The sequence below is a fragment of the Pelodiscus sinensis genome, chromosome 9 (genome assembly GCF_052426305.1).
Source record: "Pelodiscus sinensis isolate ZL-2025 chromosome 9, ASM5242630v1, whole genome shotgun sequence".
NCBI classification, from domain to species: Eukaryota; Metazoa; Chordata; order Testudines; family Trionychidae; genus Pelodiscus; species Pelodiscus sinensis.
The window spans coordinates 54180957-54202781 of record NC_143060.1 but is presented as its reverse complement, the minus strand read 5'-3'; the positions used below and the strand labels follow the sequence as shown (position 1 = coordinate 54202781).

Below are 21825 nucleotides of genomic sequence, written 5' to 3'. Positions count from 1 at the left end.
TACCCCAGATGAGTTCTCTATCCCATGAGTCTACAGTCCTGACCCCATCTTGCAAGCACACACTGGTAAGTCTGCTTTATCTAGCTTAGCCACAAGCCTCTAACTGATTCCTCTTCTGAAAGAAATAAGTGAAAGAGCAACATAGCTACCCTTTGGAGAGTTTCAGATAATAGCATAGCGGTTCTTGATAATCTTTATTTCATGAACTAGACAAAAAGAACACATTTAATATAAACAAGGCTGCTCTTGGTATTAGGCTCAAGAGACAACACTAGCCAGCAGAGTAAGTGCTCAGCTGGAAAATCCTTCAGATCCTCTTGATTTGCCTACAACTGGAGCACCACAGGCCTATCAAATTTTAAAGCCTATTTGTTAGGTTTTACATTGATCTTTTGTAAGTGTGGATTTTATATTAATATTTTAAGAGTATTCAGAAATGTGGGTGTCAGTTTAAATGATTTTATTTTTAATATCTCTTTGATTTTATAACAAGGGCCAGACAATTTCTAAGTCCCTGCATAAGTGCAGGGTAATTGCTGCTGCTTCATAATGACAGATGCATTTTTTTATAACTAACCAGTACAAACAAGGGTTTGACAGGTGTCCTTGTGTTGGGGGGGGAGGGGGGAGTGGAGAGTACAAGTGGGACAAAGGAAGCCTGCTAGGAAGAGAGAAGTTTGAGGAGAGAAAAACCTAGGCCAAGGTACAGAACTTGCTGTAACTATCTGCCACCAATACAAATGAACCCTAGAAAGGATTTGGATTACCCTCTCTTCAGAGCAGAATGGGAAATCCACCTTCCACAAGCTCATTTTGTCCCAACTAAATTTCTTTTGAAACTAGAGCATAGTAAGTTTCATTGTGGTGAATTGGGGGGCTGCAGTTGTAGAGGAGATCTATCTACTTCCTCTCAAAATATGTTAGATTAAAAGCTCTAGTTCAGAGGTGGGCAATCATTTTTTATGGGAGAGGGGGGCACTGCAAGAATTTGGTAAGTGGCCACACTCTTCCATGATATTAATGGAGGAGGTGTAGGTTTGAGATGGAGGTTAGGTGCAGAAGGCAACTTGGGATAAAGGACTAGAGTGCAGGAGGGGGTGTGGGATCTGGGAGTTTGGATGAAAGAGGGGGGTGTGACCTAGGGCAGGGGGCTGTGGTGAATGAGGAGGTGCAGGTCGAGATGGGGGTATGAGTTCAGGAGAGGATTCTGACCTGGAGGAGGAGTGAAGGATCTGGGAGGGGGTTGTGACCTGGGCCAGGAGTGCAGAAGGGGTTGCTGGGCCTGGGAGGTGGTTGTAACCTGGGACAGGAGGGCAGGAGTGGGGAAACAACATCCTGGTGGAGAAAATAATTCACAAGGTGCTATAGGCACAAGATTAACATCCAAACCCAGAGCAAAGAGCTCTAACAGTTTTCTGAGGCAGTGGAGCAGTTTTTGCCTCTACAAAGCAACAAAAAATTATCCTGATGTGGGAGGAGAGATGTGGTAAGCCATAAAAAGGCCCATAGAGAGCTCTTGAAAGCATTTAGTTTAAATAGATGCTAAAGCTGGACTTTAGGCAGAAGATTTTGAGAGAGGATTTGCATGCGGGTAAAAGAAAATCTCCTACAAAGGATTTTAATACCATGAATGATCTTAAGCTCTTTAAAGCAAACAAAAAGACTACATCTACACTACAGGGTTTTTTTTGCAAGAACAGCCGTTCTTGTGCAAAAACTTGCAGAGAATCTACACTGCATGCACATTCTTGCGCAAGTAAATTTACAGTAAAGCGTCAGAAAGAGGGCTTCTTGCGCAAGAGTTATTCCTCTCCCCACAAGGAATAAGCCCTCTTGTGCAACAGGGTTTTCTTGCGCAAGAAATCCCTATGGCTAAAATGGCCATCAGAGCTTTCTTGCGCAAGAGAGGGTCCACACTGCTTTGAATACTCTTGCGCAAAAGCACATGGCAGTGTGAACGTGTTCTTCCCAAGACTTTGGCACAAGAACTCTTGTGCAAAACAGTTCTTGCACAAAAAGCCTGCAGCGTTGATATAGCCAAAAAGTATTGTTTCTTACTCTTATTAATATAGATCTCTGAATGTTATATTTCAGTTGGAGAATTGGATTCAGAATAAATCACTTAAATAAATCATTTAAATAGGCCAAAATAGGAAGGAAGAAAAACAAACTGAATAGGACTCTTCATTGTTGCCAATAATGGAGAGAATGGTTTGGAGTAATCACTTATTGTTACACATCGAGAGCTCCATGTTAAGTCAACAGAGAAAAGAAGGAATTTTTTTTGTTGTACTATAGGTGCTCCTTGTAAAGATACCGTTATTTGCCATTATAAATCTGCATACAAAGTTGACAGTTGTATACTCATATTTTCTATTATATTACCATTATTATTATACTGGAGTATGACAGAATGACATAACTAAGCACTGTAGATATGCCTTTATTTATTCAAATAGAAAATAAAGGAAATGTTAATTACCTGAAAGAATATGAAGGGTGCTAGTGCCAACAAAATGAGAAGTATTTAGGGTTGTCCAAAGGAATGTAACTAAGAATAAAGGACTGAACATAAGAAAATCACAGTTTAGGCTGAATGGAGGAGACTTATTTCAGTTCCATTACTCAGGAGAATCTTCATTAATTTCAATGAGGTTTGCTCTGTATAGAACTGAGATCAGAATGCTGGACAATACCACAGGAAAAAATTATAACTCAGAGATCTGTGTCTGTAGACTATATCCCCAAAGGAAAAAGAGGAGATACTTAAATTAGACTAGAAAATATACTGAACATAAATACCACATCAAGATATAATGCATAATGATATAACAGATGAGTCAGTAGGCCTTTTCCATCCCTAATTTCTACATACAAATTGTATGTAGTGTTTGTTGCATGCTGTAGAAAGTATAAATCTAACTAAATTACTACATGTAGTTCTCCAGATGGAGATGGAAATTGCAATGAGTGAACTATCATGATTGCTCAGGGATTTAGTGGCTTTATTCTTTCATGTCTTTACTTAATGTATTATTAAGATTATAATAATTGTATTTTATCATTCTAACATCCAGTCTGTGAAGATGAAGCAACTATTTCCTCCCAAGCATTTAGTATTGGGATACAAGAAGGTGATCAGTGAAAATGTGACTACAAGAAACAAAGAGAGGAAAAGAACAACTAGTGAAGGAGAAACAGAATTTAGGTACAGGATTGTTGAGTTGGAAAAATGAAGAAGGGACCCAGCATATAGATACAGAAGATGGGAAGGCAAGGAAGAAGAGTGGCTACTGCTACAGGAATATGGGAAGAATAAATGAAGATGGACAGAATTTGAAAGCTAGAGGATGACTTGCAGAATCTTGCAAGAGAAAACATTACGGTTGTATCTAGACTGGCAAGTTTTTCCGCAAAATCATCTGCTGTTGAGGAAAAACTTGCCAGCTGTCTACACTGGCCACTTGAATTTCCGCAAAAGCACTGACGATCTCATGTAAGATTGTCAGTGCATTTGCGGAAATACTACGCTGCTCCCATTCGGGCAAAAGTCTTTTTCTGAAAGACTTTTGTGCAAAAGGGCCAGTGTAGACAGCACAGTACTGTTTTCCGCAAAAAAAGCCCCGACCGCGAAAATGGCGATCGCGACTTTTTTGCGGAAAACCGCATCTAGATTGGCCATGGACTTATCTAGACGCGCTTTTCCGAAAATGCTTTTAACGGAAAACGTTTCCGTTAAAAGCTTTTCCGGAGAATCATGCCAGTGTAGACGTAGCCTACTTGAGTATCTCCCAACAATCTTTCTATAGTTCCTTATTAAAGCTCTTTTAATTAGCTGTCCACAATCTAGCATAGTCTCCCATGGTGCACTCCAGCACTTCTCTTTCACATGGGAACAAATGATACTACTAGGTCCTTGCTGGAGGGCAACAAAGGAGACTATGCTAGGTTGTGGAAGATGCTGAAAGAAATGATGGCTCAGGTGGTCTTCACTGGATTCTGCCTGACCCTAAAGGAGGAAAGTAAGGGAGGCAAGAGTGTGCTGATCTACAGATGGTTAAGAAAGTGATGCTATAAGAAGGGTTTGGAGATGTTTGACCACTGGGAGGCATTGATGGGCAGAGTACTGTTATCATGGGATAGACTCCAACTGAGTAGGGAAGGACACAAATTTCTGCTATGCAGGTTGGCACAACTGATTAAAAGAGCTTTAACAAGGAACTAGGGGGAAGCTATTGGTAGATGCTCAAGTAATCTCCATACCTGTCTCTAATATTGAGCAGAAAGAAAATAAAGGAACAGCAGTGGACAGGAGAATGGACATTAAAAGGGATCAAGCCCAGCTCTCCCCCCTCCGATAGCTAGGGAGGGGATTGGGCTGGACTGCGGCTGGCCCGGCTCTTTCCCTCCAATCACTGGCGGGGCTTGGCTGGGCTGGGCTGAAGCTAGCCCCGCTTGCTCCCTCCAGCCACCGGAGGGGTTGAGACAGACCAAGACTGGCCCAGCTCTCTCCCTCTGGCTGCTGGGGAGACTGGGCCCAGTCAAGGTTGTGGCTGGCCTGGATCTCTCCCTCTGGCCACTGGGGAGCTGGACCTGGCTCTCTACATCTGGCAGGGAGGGGAAAGGGTGTGTTGCTCCCAGCCCTTTTCCTCTGGCCGCAAGCGGGGAAGCTGAGTGGAGTGGAAAGGCTATGCAGCTGTGGTTCCCGCCCCCCCCCCAAGGAGGAGGGAGGCTGCATAGCCCCCACTTTCTTAGGAGGGGATGAAGCCATGCAGCTCCTGTGTGCTCCTCTCTCCCCAGAGCATGGGATGCTGCATGTGTCCTGTGCACACCCCTTCCCACGACCAAGCACTGGCAAGGCTGCGAGGCTGCTGCACTTTCCCTCCCCCCGAGTCCCTGCAAGGCTGTGCAGCTCCCGCGCGTGCTCCCTCCCCCCACCTGAGCCTCCTCAAGGCTATGTGGCTCCTGCCCAAGAGCAGCTGAATTTAAACTCTGGCAGCTGCCCACTACAGCACAGTGGCTCAGAGGCCAGGATGCTTACCAATACTGCCCCCCCCACCTCGTCGCAGGCCTCTCCGATGGTGCCCCCCCCATGGGCCTTGTCCCTGGCCCTCCTCCCTGGCGCTGGAGCAGGCCTGGTCGTGGCTCAGGAGCCGGGATGCCTCTCCAGTCCATCTCCCCACCCTCCACTGCGGGTCTCTCCTTTGGCCCTCACCTGCTCCCCTGCCATGGGCCTCTCTGCTCGCCCCCGCCACCATGCCAAAGGAGCTTTTCTCCCAGTCCCAGTCCTCCCCCACAGACGTCATTGCTGCCCCTGCACAAGTCTGCCACAGGTCCTGGTCCCCCTTGTGCCCCCCCAGCCTAGAAGTAGCAGCAGCTTACCTTAAGTGCTGCTGCTGCTGCCCAGGAGCCATAGTTGGCACTCCCTGCTGGATTAGCAGTGGGAAGGAGGAGGGGAGGCTGAGGAGGAAGAGGCTGTGGGATGCAGAGTGACATGATTACGTCACTCTGGCATTTCACAGGAAACATTTTTTATATATAGAGAGAAGATAGTACTGATACCAATGAAGCTAACAATCAGGTCAGTGATACTGGCAGTAGAATGACTATAATCACACATGAGGCATCCAGGCTAAGCTAAACAGAAATAACTTATATGTTTGTACACCAACGCAAGAAGTCTGCTAACAAAATGGAAAAAATAGATCTACTAATGCAGGAAGTGAAACCAGATATTAGAGGGGAAACAGCAATATGATGGAATAATAGTCGTGACTGGAGTACAGGTATTGAAGAGTATGTGCTGTTCAGGAAAGACAGAAATAAAGGTAAGGATGGTAAAGTGCCATTGTATATTAATGATGAGGCAGACTGCAAAGAAATTAGGAGTGATGGAATGGATGAACCAGAGTCATTTAAGAAAGACAACTGCCAGGGGCCTCCCTGGCCGGTGCTGGGGATATGTTACTGAGCCTCTGGATCCAATCTGGATATGAATAGAAACCTCTTTAATATTTTTAATTAAATGAAAACTACTGGGAATTATGTGAATATGGGATACTTTATGTTCCCAGATATAGATTGGAGGATAAATGTTTTTAATAATAATTTGGCCCAGATGTCTTCTCAAATAGTTGCTGAATCTATGAGAGGCGATGCCATTTTAGATTTGGTATTGCTGAGTAGTGAGGACTTTATAGAGGAACTGGTTGTAGAAGACAAGTGATCGTGGAGTAATTCGGTTTAAGCTAAACAAAGCTACAAGTCTCTAGTTTGCAGGTCTCTTTTTGGTTATTTCAAAAGAGCAAACTTGAAAGGAAGGGAATTAATTATAGAAGTAGACTGGACTGACCTCAGGGATTAGAATGTGGAGGAGGCTTAGAATTACTTTAAAGCAAATTTGCAGAAATTATGTGAAGCATGCATCCCATGCAAGGGGGAAGAATTGTAAGTAAGGGTTGCAGATGAAGCTGGATGAGTGAACATCTCAAACAGGTGATTTGAGAGAAAGTAAAATGCCTACAAGGAATTGTACCAGGGGATAGATCAACGAGGAAAGCTGCCTCTTGGAGGTCACTAAGTGTAGGGATAAAGTGAGACCTTCAAAAAGCCAAACGCCCCCTATGGTAGAGTCTACCAGGAACCTTAGGCCAGGGGAAAACTGCATCCAACTGAAATCAGCTCCCTGTTACCCTCTCTTCTGAGCAAAGACAAGATTTACTTCTAGGTATTACTTACAAAATACCTTCCTCCCATTAAACAAGCAATGCTGCAACGTTAACAGCCTGGCATAACTGTGTTTGTCCTTTTGTAGTACACTGTTCTGCAAAAGGACAAACAAAGGACATCGATCATATTTCAAGATGGTTATCTGTTCAGCATGGTGATTCTGGGACCTCAATATTTGAAAAGCAAATCTGCATGGATTTGTGTGATCCATCCTAACATTTTTATGTTCTTATTAGCATGAAACGTAGGTGCAGTCTATCAGCAAGACCGAGCCCTTAGACATCATTGGTCTGAATTCACTCTCAGCTTTGTGTGTGGTAAAATTTTCTTCACTAGAAGCCACAACTCTGAGGTTTATTTGAACAATAATTTTAGACCTGTTTCTTGCAAATCCCATGCTATTAAAGAGGTAGATAAAGCCTGGACATTTTAAGCACCATTCTCCCCCCATACCATGCAACTGAAATAATTTCCTAATTTGATACCAGAAGTATGATGTACCACCTCAATGTAGTTAGTATATCAGGTCTTGCTGCCAGCTGCCAATGGTGGTGGAGTGGATGATTTGTGCCCTTTTCGCTGGACAGCCCACCCAGACAAGTAGGAGGTAAAAAGTAGGCTGTAAGAAAGTGCAGAGTCACTACACAGTCCTTGATTAATAATACCACATTCCCCCTACAGGGAATATCTATGCGGAGATTGGAAAATGTATGTTCTTGGGCAGCTAGCCCCTCCCACCAACCATGTTGCCATGTCTACATTTCTGTTTTAGTCTGCTTACTCAGGCTATGTCTACACGGTAGGCTTCTTGCATAAGAACTTTTTGCGAAGAAATCTGCCATGTGCTTTTGCGCAAGAAAGCATCCACACTGCCATGGATGCTCTTGTGCAAGAAAGAGCTTTTTCTGATAGGGATTTCTTGTACAATTATTCCTGCCATTATTCTTGCCATTATTCCTGAAAATAATCAGCGTAGTGGCATTGCGCAAGAGGATTTTTCTTGCACAAGAAAGGGCAGTGTAGACAGCTCCTTCTGGTGTAAGAGCCTCTTCTGCAAAAATGCAAAGGTATGCAAATGAGGCTTGGTGATATTCCACGCTTAGCCTCATTTGCATATTTCTCGTGTAGGAAGCCGCGAGTGTAGACATAGCCCTGTTGTCCATCTACACACACCTTTTTGCCAAGAACTCTTGTGCAAAAAGGCTTATTCCTCTTAGAAAGAGGAATAACTCTTGTACAAAAAGCCCTGTCTTTTGACGTTCTACTGTACATTTTCTTGTGCTAAAATGTGCTTGAAGTGTGGATGCTCTGCGAGTTTTTGTGCAAAAACTCTGCAGTGTAGACGTAGCCTCTCTCAGAGCTAGCACAGGTTTATCTGGAAGTTAAACTTCCAAACTCCAGTATAGCCACATAGATGGTTAGAAGGGGCCCTATAGAAAAAGAAGTAGAGAGGGATCCAAAGTCAAGTGTCATAGGACTGAACACCAGATTAGGGGACTTCTCAGTTACTTTCTTTTGCTTACAGTAGCTTTTTTTGTTTTCCAGTTTTATGATGAGATCTTGACTAAGGTGTGTCTGCACTTCACTGTAACTCAAAATAAGATACGCAATTTGAGCTATTCAAGTTGCATATCTTATTTTAATGCTATTTTGAAATAGCATATTTCGTCAGTTGATGCAGTCTATACAGAGCCAAATTTTTAAATAAAGTGCTATTCCAAAACTCCCCTCATAGAGGGAATGAGAAACCTTGTAGAATGAGGTTTAAAGGGATGTTGGAATAGCAAGTCCGGAATAATGAGCCTGCTGTGAAGATGTGGAATAGCTATTTTGAGATACACTAGCATCCTGAAATAGTGTTGCAGAGTCAACATAGCCTATGAGTAAATAGAAAAAAGGCCAATTTACATCAGCTGGAGGTCTGGCCCATGAAATATTTCTCTTAGGGGAAAGCATTTAGTGACTGTAATTTTATTTTGTTTCTGCAGTATTGGTCCCCCAATTTTAAAGTGAGAGAATAAGACAGTCCCTATTCCATGAAGCTGCTAGGAGAGGAGAGGTGACAGCATGCCCAGCATTCAAGTAGTTGCTAACCCCAAAGCTAGTGGAACTTCCATGGCAAAAAGCTTTTTAAGATGAGTGTACAAGTGCAGTAATATTGGATCTGTAGTACTTCAAACATGACAGGATGTACATTTATGTAAATGTATATGTAAATTAGATTCAGACTTTAGGCTTCTGGCAAGTTGCCACTGAAGCCCTTGAGGCTGCAAACTGTTGATTTAGAACATTAATCACTTAACTAAAATGAATGCATTACAATATTATTGAAATCATGTATGTATCAGAATATTTTTTTAAATCAGGTAAATATTAATACAAACTTCATGTAACACCCTTAATCACTTGAGTTCCAGTTAGAAAATAATATCAAGAATGCTATGGCTTGATGATTTTTCACATCTTTACTTGGAGAGTATCAAATTGACAATATATTGTCAAGTTTTTAATAGCAAGGCCTCCACCAATTCTGCACATATTGTATTTGAGATTAATTACTTTAGTACATTAATCAAATATACTAGTAACAGTCCCTATCTTGCCGGCACTCCCCACCCCCTCTGAAAAAGAGAGAGAGAGAGCCAGCTAGCCAGCAGAGGCATGGGCGGCGAGTTGTGTGGGCTCGTGGTGCCCATGCTCCAGCAATATTTGGAGCTGGAGCGGGTCCCGACCTCCCCCGCATGCATCCTCCCACCCGGTGTCTCTCCCCCATCCCCGTCCCTGCCGTGCGCAACCTTCCCTGAGTTCCCCCTCGTTGGCTGCTGCTCAAACCAGTGAGTGGAGAGACGCCTGGACATGATGTAACATCATGGCCCGGGATTTTAAACTTGCTGGGCACTGTGATGCGCCATATGGCTGAGTTGCGGGTTCGGAGTCTGGGGACAGAGCACAGACTCCAGCCCCAAAAAGTGGAAGGCAGAAGGTACGGAAGAGGGAGGGGGAGGGAAGGGGCTTGTGCAGAGGGAAAGGGGAAGGGCTGGGAGAGGAAGGTGCTTGTGCAGCAGCCATTTAAATTTAAATGAAGCGGCAATTATTTAAATCGCAGCTTCATTTCCCTTTGCCGATCAGCCTAATCTACATGGCTCCATCGATGGAGCCATGTAGTTTAGACACACCCCTAGTGCCCATTGGGGAAGGTGCTATAACTTAGAAGATTCTAAATTGTCCAGCCTCTGGAACAGCTGAGGATTGGGAGTCCACAAAATTGGTTTAAAGCTCTCAAATCTGCAGCCCCTTCTGGATTGAGATCTGTAGAATTCCCCCATGCTATTTTAGACCCTGGATGACGTGCCACAGTTGCAGAGATCTGCCTGTGAGATGTTTTTTGTAGGCTTTTGACTCTATTTTAACTGTATAAGATCACAACACGAGTGTGAACACAGCTAATTCTATTTGATAGGCCCTACCTTAAAAAAACCCAATACAGTATTTTGAAAATTTGTCAAAATAGTAAACATATTTCCTTCTTGTCAGTGAACATAACATAACATTGTAAGAACAGCCATGTTCAGTCATATCAAAGGTCCATCTAGCCCAGAATCCTGTCTTCCAACAGAGGCCAATGCCAGCTGCCCCACAGACAATGAACAGAACAGGTAATTAATAAGTGATCCACCCTTTTTGCCCATTCCTAGCTTCTGAAAAACAGATGCTTGGGACACCATTCCTGCCCATCTAGTTAATAGCCCTTGATGGACTTATCCTCCATGAATGTATCTAGCTCTTTTTGAACCCAATTAAAGTCTTGACCTTCACAGCATTTTCTGGCAAGGAGTTCTATAGGTTGACTGTGCATTGTATGAAGACATACTTCCTTTTATTTGTTTTAATCCTGCTACCTATTAATTTCATTTGGGTGACCCCTAGTTCTTGTGTTATGGGAACAAGTAAATAACTTTCCTTATTTACTTTTTCCATGCCAATCATGATTTTATAGACCTCTATCATATCCTCCCACTTAGTCATCTCTTTTCCAAGCTAAAAAGTCCCAGTCTTATTAATTTCTCCCCATAGAGCAGCCATTCCATACCCCTAATCATTTCTGTTGCCCATTTCTGAAATTTTTCCAGTGCTAAGTACAGGAGCTGCCAGAAAAGCCCCCTGCTGTCAGCAGAGCCGCGGCTACACTTTACTTTCATTTTTGACACTGAGCCTGATCGGCACAGTGTCAGAACGTGAGTGTGCAAATGAAGCCCTCTAAAGTTCTTTTTAAAAACTGGCATCACATTAGCTATCCTGAAATCATCAGGGAGAAAAGATGATTTAAAGATAGGTTACAAACCACAGCAGTTCCACAATTTCACATTTGAGTTCCTTCAGAACTCTTCAGAGAATACCATCTGGTCCTGGTGACTTATTACTATTTAGTTAATTAATTTGTTCCTGAATTTTCTCTATTGACACTTCAGTTCCTCAGATTTATCACCTACAAAGAATGGCTTAGGTTTGGGAATCTCTCTCACATCCTCAGCCATGAGGATTGATGCAAATTCATTTAGTTTCTCTTCAATGACCTTATTGTCCTTGAGTGCTCCTTAGCATTTCAACCGTCCAGTGGCCCCACTGGTTGTTTAGCAGGCTTCTGGCTTCTGATGTACTTTAACAAATTTGCTCTTACTTTATGAGTTTTTGGCTAGCTGCTCTTCAAATTCTTTTTTGGCCTTCCTAATTATATTTTTACTCTTCATTTGACAGAGTTTATGGTCCTTTCTATTTTCTTCACTAGTATTTAACTTCTGCTTTTTAAACAATAACTTTTTATCTCTCTGCTTCTTCTACTTGGTTGTTAAGCTATGGTGGCACTTTTTTTGATTTCTTACCATTTTTTAAAAATTTGGAGTATATATTTAAGTGCTTTTTCATTCCAAATTTCCTTTAACATTACATTTTCTAGCAAATAAAATGCTCTGAAAATGGAAACCCATTATGCATATGTTAACAGATGCTCAACACTGATAGTATAATAAAGAATTTCATACATTGAAATTGTCACATTTGACATGTGTACCATTTCATAGAGGCTTGCTGTAGCTAATTGTCTAACCTGGATATGTGTCATCTTGAATAACTTTTTTTGTAGTTTACAGATGTGTTCATTGACTGCAGTTTCCATTTGTATGCATCTCATTAATATTGATGGGTAAAGGGGAAACAGGTGATTTTGTGCTGTTTCTTAAACACCTGGGAACATGGCACTCATTACTCATTTTCCACTTTACATTTTTGCTGATTTCTAATGTGGGTCTTTTCAATATAAAGCAAAGGCCTTCTTTCTGAACAGCTAAGAGAAAAGTAAATAGACTCTTTGTAATATGATAATGTAAATATCACCTAATATAGCTGAAAACTAGAAATTGGTAACCAAAGGCCTGATTCAAAGCCCACTCAAGTTGAGAAAGATTCCTGTTAACTTCAGAAGATTCTTGAGTAAAAGCTTCATAATGAGGGCACCTTCTATTAAAAGGTATGGTTTAATTGTTTCTCTATGTCTGGTATGAAATCCTGAGAGAGGCTACCTATTTTTGCTAAGTAATCTCACTCTAAACATTTCCATGAAGGATATGTTATTTCTACACTTGTTTTAAAAGCACAGCTGGGTAGTCGTGCAAATGCATAGTTATTGTTTCATACAATAGACACACAAATAACTATACTACTTGGGGATGCTCCATCTCTGGAAAAATGTTAAGGCAAATGAGTAAGCAAGCATGACAGCTACTTTGTGGTGGAATACTAGTGAAAAATCAGTGGAATAGAGGAAAGGATGTGGCCAAAAATATTTTAGACTAATTAAGCTGCATCTACAACTCTCCATGTATGAACCCTTTATATTCTCATGGTTTTTTTTTTTTTTTTTTAAAGAAATGGGTGTCTGCATTCAAATGTATTTATGATGATTGATAGATAATCACTGGGAAGTTGCAGATCGTATGTGAAAGTATTTTTACATTGCATGGTCAGCATTTGCAAGTTATTTAGGCACATGTTTTTAAAAAGTTAGTCTGAAAGACTAACCTCTTGCAGTAATATTAACATTGTGTACCTGAAATTATATACCTTGCATCAAACAAACTGTATATAATGCTTAATTACCAAGTTCTGCACTTTCAATTAACTAAGATTAATTTCCTTACAAGTCAGTTTTATCAGTGAAATCCCAGTAAGGTATGTCTGGTAAGGGGAGGATCTAATGAAGCTGTGAAAATATTTGAAGGTTGATTCTAAAGCAACTTCTCATACCTTGATGGCAGTGGAGGCAATTTGAATATGGTGAAGTCTACGGAGGGTACTGTCCCTGTCAATGAAATAAGAGGCTGCCAGTTGGTGCAGAGTCTCCAGAGTCACAGAAGAACTGTTGGTGCTGGGATCACTTCCTTCTGATCGCTTACTCAGCTTCCGCTTGTCCACAAAAATTGTGAGTGATTCCTCTCCTGAATAAACAATACATTTAAACAGTTATATCTTCCATACTTCTTATTTTGCCAGCAATACGTTGTTAGGGTCTAACTAATATTTATGCCTTGAAAACAGAATGGGAAGACTGGGCCCAACTGTTGTTTTTCTTTCAGATTTTCCCTCTCAAGTATGCATTATCCAATTAAGTCAATAGACCTTTTGAAGTGTCCAGCGCTTTTGAGAATCAGGCCACTTGTCTAGTTAACTCGGACACCCATGTTTAAAAATCTAGGCCTAAAATGTGTCATTCTCCTGGCACTTACTAGAAATCAGAAGACAATATTCATATTTCTAGTTCCTTAACTGACTGCATAACAAAATGATAAAAACACAATAGGCCAAATCCAACCTGTGTGTAGCTCCAGTGTTTCTAGTGGACTTACAGCAGGAATGAGTTTCCTTGAAGGAATCCAACCTTAATTGCTTATCCTCACTGTATATTTTTTTTGAAGATTTAGTATGCACGAGAGCTAGATTTAGAGGCTGTTTCCAAACCTTTATTTTTATTGTAGTGCTTATACAAAATTTTAGACCTAACTTTATTATGGTATTTTGTTTTGTTTTTTTACTATGTCTCTTCATACATATTTGGTCTGGACTCAAAAGTTAGGTACTCTCTTATACACGTGTCCAGAATGTTTGCGTCTAATTGTTGTACTGGAACCATCTGTAGTACCAGTTTTATTACGATTTTCAAGAGTCAGGGATGACCAGTTCTCTCGCGCGGCTTGTGAACTATAGCGGTAACACAATGCTGAACTAAATTCAGTTTAATCAACAAGGTAAGTTGCCAATAGCTTTGCATCATCATCACTGAAGCCAAGTCTACACTGGCATTTTATAGTGCTGTAACTTTCTGGCTCGGGGTGAGCTCACAGCAGTTATCTACTCCCTTCACAGAGGTGGTTCACAAGAGTGCTGTGGCCACACTTTCAGTTTACAGTGCTGCCATGGTTATGCTTTAAACTGTTACGTGTAGACGAAGCCTGAGTAGTGCAAAGCCCAGGTCTCTTTCACATAACAATTTTTAACTAGAAAATAGATTTCCAAAGATGAGCTATGTTTACAAATGCAAAGAGAAGACCTAAGAGACTGTCACATAAGAGTTGTGTACCTGTTCTCCTATTTCTTTTGGTTCCTTTTCTTATAAAAAAAATCCTACAGATTTTCAAAAATTGTGTACATGCTATAGACTTCTTTATGATTATTAGAAACCAAACAGCCTCCCCCTGAATATAATTTTCTATTAAACTCTTAAAATTTCTATAGACTATTTTTATGGAAATTTCCATAATATTTATGTTTGCTTCTTATGGGGGACTTTTAAAAAAATTGGTAATTTATTATGAAAATCTTTATTCCAATGAATTTTCTGAGATAAAAATGTCATATTTACTTTTGTGATAAGTTTAAAAAAAATCATAAAATGCCACTGCAGAAAATGAAACAAATATAAGAGTCTGGTGATGCTGTACTAACATTTCCTCCAGTGCCACACAGTCCAAGTTCACCAAAAACGAATCTTTCAAGTTTCTTATTGCTAACTTTGAATGTTCATAGTTTAAAATCCAACCATGAGCAGTACCAGTTCATCTTAACTTTAGATGCCAAATATCTAATGTAGATTGCTGTTTCTTCATTCCCAGAAGGGAATATGTCTCATAATAGTTGCTTCTACTAGTTACATTGTATACCCATCTGTTGTAGTGGAATGATGCCCACTCACTTGACAGTATACCAGTTTGAAGTGTACATATGTGCCAACAAATATAGTTGTAGAAAGATAATGTATGGGATGCAAAAATTGACAAATTCTAAAAGAATATACTCTCGGTGGCAGCAATTCTAAATTAAGAACATGTTTTAGTGTAAGAGATCACATCTGTTGATACTTGTAAGGATTATAGAGTCAGCAAATACCTTTTGACTTGGAAATTCCATTTCTAATTCTTCATTTGGAGAAGGAAAACTGTTTTTATGTTAATCCAAGACAATCAATGGCCTTTATAATGTTTTTTTTTCTGAAGACCATCATGGAAATTCATATACATGCTTAACCCTACAGTCCCTATTCTCCTCAGACTACCAAAAATTGAAGGGGAGTTTTGTCTGAGTCAAGACTTGTATTGTTTGTTGGGCCCAAAATGCTGGTTTCCCCAGAGATCAGAGTCTTACAGGTGGATTTTCTGAAGTGGATCTAATTGACAGAACGTGCCAGAATTCAACCCATTGTATTTATTTGCTATTCCTCCTGCAATTACCTGCAAGGTGTATTTTGTACATAGCTTAATATGCAAGGAAATTACCTAAGCCTAGGACTGTTTCCTTGTACTTCAGTCTCTCTGGGTACGTCTACACTACAGCGCTAATTCGAACTAACTTAGCTAATTCGAACTAACGCGTCTAGAACTAAAAACTAGTTCGAATTAGCGTTTTGCTAATTCGAACTAGCATGTCCACATTGAGTGGACCCTGAACCGGGCTTAAGGATGGCCGGAAGCAGTGCCGGCAGAGCATCAGAGGAGTACTCAGAGCGTGGAGATGCTGTCTCAGGCTAGCCGAGGGCTGTGCTTAAAGGGTCCCGACCCCCACCCCGGACAGACAGTTCTCAGAGGTGCCCTGCTTGCAAAGCAGTCCTGGCTTGGAGTGCCCGGAGTACCCACACTGGGCACATCACAGCACTCGGCCATCAGCCCGGCTGCACTTGCCGCAGGCTGCCATCTGGGGAGAGGGGGTAATTGGGGAGCTGCTGGAAAGCTTCCACCCCCAGAAGCCCGCAGAGCCACCCCAGTCCTCCCCATTGGGGGCTCGTACCCCATTCCTCCCTCACCTCCTTCCACTTACCCTTCCCTAGCCCCTTTTCTTGATGTACAAAATAAAGGACAATTGTGTTCAAAAATGGAATCTGTCTTTATTGAACAAAACTCAGGGAGACTGGGAAAAGTAGGTGGGAGAGGGGAAGAGAGAGGCTGGGAGAGGGGAGGGCAACTACAATGATCAGGGGTTGGGAACAGGTCCCATATGAAGAGAGGATAAAGAGACTGGGACTTTTCAGCTTAGAAAAGAGGAGATGGAGGGGGGACAGGATAGAGGTCTCTAAAAGCAGGAGTTGGGTGGAGAGGGTGCATACAGAAAAGTTCTTCATTAGTTCCCATAAAGAAGGACTAGAGGACACCAAAGGAAAGGAATGGGTAGCAGGCTTCAAACTAGTAACAGAAAGTTCTTCTTCACAAAGCAAAGAGTCAACCAGTGGAACTCCTTGCTGCAGGAGGCTGTGAAGGCTAGAACTAGAACAGAGTTTAAAGGGAAGTGAGATCAAGTCATGGAGGTTGGGTCCATGGAGTGGTATTAGCCAGGGGGTAAGAGTGGTGTCCCTGCCCAAGGTTTGTGGAAGGCTGGAGAGGGATGGCACGAGACAAATGGCTTGGTCACTGTCTTTGGTCCATACCCTCCAGGGTCCGTAGGGTTGGCCACTGTCGGCAGACAGGCTACTGGGCTAGATGGACCTTTGGCCTGACCCAGTACGGCCATTGTAAGCTCAGGGCTCAGGGTCGGAGGTCTCAGTGGACCCCCTTGATTTTCATGCACACCTGCTCCTGGGTGGCCAGGCTGGCAGCTCTCCTGCCCTAGACGGCCACTTTCCTGTGCCTAGTGCGGAGATCGTGGACGAGGTCCACGATGTCCGCTCTAGACCAGGCAGGTGCCCGTCTCTTGCGGTCCCGGGCAAGCTCCCGGGAGCTGCCAGCCTGTCCCAGGAAGAGGGGGAGGGCTGGGGGGCATCGGGTGGGTGGCTCAAGCCGTGCCAGGTGCAGGGTCTGCTGGCTGGGTGCTGGCAGGCTTGCACGGGCACAGTAGCCAGCCTGTGCCACTTTAAGGGGTCCGGGGCCGGGAGGGGGGCAGTAGAGTTTCCCTGGTGTTGGCCAGAGTGGCCACCAGGGAAACCTGGGGAGGGCTAGCCTCCCACTAGTTCAAATTAAGGGGCTACACACCCCTTAATTCGAACTAGTTAGTTTGAACTAGGCTTAATCCTCGTAAAATGAGGTTTTCCTAGTTCGAACTAAGCGCTCCGCTAGTTCGAATTAAGTTCGAACTAACGGATCACTAGTGTAGCGCCTATGAAAGTTAGTTCGAACTAACGTCTGTTAGTTCGAACTAACTCTAGTGTAGACATACCCTCTGTTATTAGAAGGGGGTCATAGAATTACTTTAGCTGCTGCTACAAACTGCTGTACATGAGTAGAAAATGTTTGTGAGAAGGGACAACAAAGCCTAGGAAATCTGTCAAGAGATGAGAATTTGGCCCCAAATTACTTTTTAAACAGATTCTGGCTACCTATTGTGCTGCACAGCTGTTACCACCTAGCTCCTGAGTGAGAGGTCTTCCCGTTAGGGTTCAGACTTTTCAGCTGCAGGTGTTGCCTGCAGCCATTACCAGGGGCGGCCTTAAAGCCAGGAGCGATCCAAAGGGGTGATCCAAAGGGGACTGCCCTTTTGGGGGAGCCCTTTGGGGGCAGACCAAGGGCAAGGGTGTGTGCTGTGATGGTAGATTATAATTGAGTGTGTGTTTGTGTGTGCTGGTGAGAGCAGGGAGGGCAGGTGAGGGTTCTTGGTGAGAGGAAGTTTCCTTTAGCTACCCAAACTGAGGGTGTGTGTTTGTTCTGCTTCCCGACTCCCCCCCCCCCCACCGCCAATATGTGGTTTGGCACAGATGGGGTGCCTAAGGAGGAGGGCTCAGATGTCATCGTGGCAGTTGTGACAGGTAGGGGAAGATATGGAAGTAAGATCCGGACTGGCCAGCTAAGGGGAATGAGGTTTAGATAGTTATGTGCTATTCCTTTTTCCGGTCCTATTCCCATCCTTAAAAATTTTGGGAACTTGAATACCTGGCCATCAGCCCTGAGGGTGCTGTTGCTGAATGTCATGTCAGTATCCCAGAAGACAGCTGTCATCCACGATTTAATTCTGAATGAAGGGGCTGACCTAGTCTGTATCACTGAGACCTGGCTGAGAGTGGAGGGAGGCATCGATCTTTCCCAATTGTGCCCAGCTGGGTTCTCAATACAGCACGGTCAGGGAGGTGGGGTGGCAATTGTCTATCAAGATAGTATCTCACTGGCTAGGGTTGTGGTCTGACAAAGTGTCAAATTTGAGTGTCTGTACGTTGTGTGGCTGGGATAGCTTGGGTATGCTGTTTATGTACCGCCCACCTCACTCTACAGCAGAGGCTCTGCTTGAGCTGACCGACATGGTCTCGGACGTGGCATTGAGGATGCCAAGGCTTTTGGTCTTGGGGACTTTAATATCCATGCCGAGGCTGTTCCGTCTGGTCCTGGCCCAAGATTTTATGGGCTGGCCCAAGATTTTATGGGCTGGACCATGGCCACCCTAGGATTATCCCAAGAAATAACTGACCCAACACATGTTGCAGATCATACACTCGATTTGGTTTTTTGGACTAAGGGTGATAGAGTTCTTGGGATAAGGGATGTGGCTACACTCCCTGGCTGTGTCTACACTGGCACCCTTTTCCGTAAAAGGGATGCTAATGAGACACTTCGGAATTGCAGATGCCGTGGGGGATTTAAATAGCCCCCGCGGTATTTGCATGAACATGGCTGCCGCTTTTTTCCGGCTCGGGGTTTTGCCGGAGAAAAGCGCCAGTCTAGACGGGATCTTGCGGAAAATAAACCCGTTTCCAGAAGATCCCTTTTTCCTACTTTCAAGTAAGGGATCTTCCGGAAAAGGGTTTATTTTCCGCAAGATCCCATCTAGACTGGCGCTTTTCTCCGGCAAAACCCCGAGCCGGAAAAAAGCGGCAGCCATGTTCATGCAAATGCCGCGGGGGCTATTTAAATCCCCCGCGGCATTTGCAATTCCGACTGGTCTCATTAGCATCCCTTTTACGGAAAGGGGTGCCAATGTAGACACAGCCCCTTTGGCATGGACTGATCACTATCTGGTCAAGTTTAGACTATCTGCTGACCTTCCGCCTCCAGACGGTGGGGCTGCAACTCCAAGCTTCCTTGGAAGAAACAGACTACTTAGATCCATTTCAGTCTGGCTTTAGTCCTGGTTTTGGAACTGAAACAGCCTTGGTCTCCCTGGTAGACAATTTATGCCGGGAGATAGACAAGGGGAGTGCATCCCTGTTGATTCTCTTAGACCTCTCAATGGCTTTTGATACCATTGACCATGATATCCTTCTGGGACGCCTGGCAGAGCTGGGTATTGGAGGCACTGTTTTGCAATGGTTCTGATCCTACCTGTGAGGACGCTTTCAGAAGGTGGAACTAGGGGGCTGCTATTCGACCCTGTGGCGATTGTGCTATGGGGTCCCGCAAGGTTCCATCTTGTCCCATATGCTGTTTAATATCTACATGAAGTCACTGGGAGAGGTCATAAGGAGTTTTGGAGGACGGTACCATCAATATGCAGATGACACCCAACTCTATTTCCCTGTGACATTAGAACCAGGTGTGACAGTGACTGATCTAAATTGGTGTCTGGAGGCAGTGACGGTTTGGATGAAGTCAAATAAGCTGAAGTTGAACCCAGATAAGACTGAGGTCCTGTGGATCAGGAGGCCATTTGTTCATGAATGTGGCATGGCACCTGTTCTAGACAGGGTTACTCTCCCCCTGAAAGAACAGGTACGCAGCTTGGGAATCCTCCAAGTCCCTTTTTTAACATTTGAAAATCAGATTTCTTCGGTGGCCAGGAGTGCCTTTGGGCAACTTCATTTGATCTGCCAGTGTGACGGACCGGGCCGGTCTGGGCACAGCTGAGGACGTCCGCTCAGGGCTAATTGCTCAAATTCGGGGCTCCTTACAGCCCCCAGACTGGTGACCTTTCCAAACAGGCCACAAACCAGTCCCACAGAGCGCTTCAGCTGCCTGCCTGAAGCCTCACGAGCAAAACCCCTCTGACACCGCAGCAATATCCGTGCGTCACCTCTGAGGCATCAGACAGACCCTTGGGTCCCTCACTCACAGGCTCACTGCCCCCCTGCACAGACACACAGCTATCAGCCACAGGCACACATTTAGAGACACTTTCCCTTTGGTTACAGTAAGACTGACCAGCTCCAGGAAACTTTCCATAGCCACATGCACCCCCTTCCCAAACTTCCCTGTTAGCTACAAGTAACACAAAAGGTTTGCATTCATACATGCTTTGGGGTTGGGTTATCACATCAGCTAGGCAAAACACATCTGCCATATCATAAGCATACCGCATACCCACAGAGTTATACATTGAACCTTCAGGAGGATACAGTCTCTCTTGTTCTTTTAGTCTCTTAAGCTGAAGTTCAAGTTTAGCATTTTCTTCCTTGGCTAGGGCCATCTTCTCTGCGTGCTCTCCCATTTCCTTAAGCTGACGTCTGGCCCACTCTGCCCTTTTCTCTGCATACTCTGCCATTCTCTCTGCATGTTCTGCTTTTCTCTTTTCAAGTTCCTGATCCAGCTCCTGCTTTCTCTTAGCAATTTCTTCATCTGCCTTCTTTCAACAGCTTCCTTGGCTCGCTTCTGCTCCCCTTCAGCCATATCTCTGGCTAGTAACAACCATTCCAGTTCTAGTTTAGAGGCCCTCTTCCTAAAGGCAATACCTCTTCCTGAGCACAAATCCTTCAGAGAACTTTTGCCCAGACTCTCTTATAGTCTCTGGCTCATTGCAGCGGCTGTTTAACCAACCAAACTCTCAACACCAAAAATCAAATTTAGACAGCATGGGGTCCTGATCCCAAAGCTCAATTGACCAAGATCTATGGATCTTGCCGACTAAACCACTGTGACGGACTGGGCCAGTCTGGGCACAGCTGAGGGCATCCGCTCAGGGCGAATTGCTCAAATTCAGGGCTCCTTACAGCCCCCAGACTGGTGACCTTTCCAAACAGGCCACAAACCAGTCCCACAGAGCACTTCAGCTACCTGCCTGAAGCCTCACGAGCAAAACCCCTCTGACACCCCAGCAATATCCGTGCCCCAGATGGGCCCGGCCTCATACACAGGTGGGGGGGTTGTTAGAACTCAATCCCACCTACCTCGAACAAGTTCTGTCCGGTTCCAAAAAACCAGCCATGGATCCCGGCCAATTTACTCTCTGGATCTTCCCCACAAATCATGCTGAGCCAATCCTTCAGAATCTATGATCTAAAGGTTTATTACTACAATAAAGAAAAGCATGAGAGTGAGGTTGTTAAAGAATAGTACGTTACATGCATCGAATCTCCCAGTTCTCGATGCAGGCTCTAGCATAGATGTTACAGCTGCTGGCTTAAAAGTCCTTGTTGCGCATCCTAGGATCAGGATGGGTCCACAGTTCTTTCCGGCTCTTCGATCCCTGCATTGCTGCCTCTGGGATGAAGTGCTGAGCTGAGTACCAAGAGAGTAGGCTTCTATTTGACACCTCACATGGCCCCCCTTTGTGCCACTTTTGGAGCCAACACCCGCCCCCCCATGAGTGCAGCAGTGATCTGGCTGCTCCCCTCAAAATCCAGTAACGTGACAGCCAGCTGTGACCCTTACTGAACAAGCATGACTTGGCCACAGTGATCCATGCTCTTGTTACATCCTGATTGGA

At 43.9% G+C, this 21825-nt stretch overlaps 1 protein-coding gene across 2 annotated transcripts in view; it reads right to left on the bottom strand.

Annotated features, from left to right (window-relative positions):
• The window catches only part of BRINP3 (BMP/retinoic acid inducible neural specific 3), a 417681-nt gene that overhangs the window by 138523 nt on the left and 257333 nt on the right, over window positions 1–21825 (bottom strand). For both annotated transcript variants that reach the window (XM_006127774.5, XM_006127776.5), the window contains exon 4: window positions 13030–13220. In XM_006127774.5, coding sequence (XP_006127836.3) covers window positions 13030–13220 — 191 coding nt within the window. The remainder of the gene's footprint in view (window positions 1–13029; window positions 13221–21825) is intronic.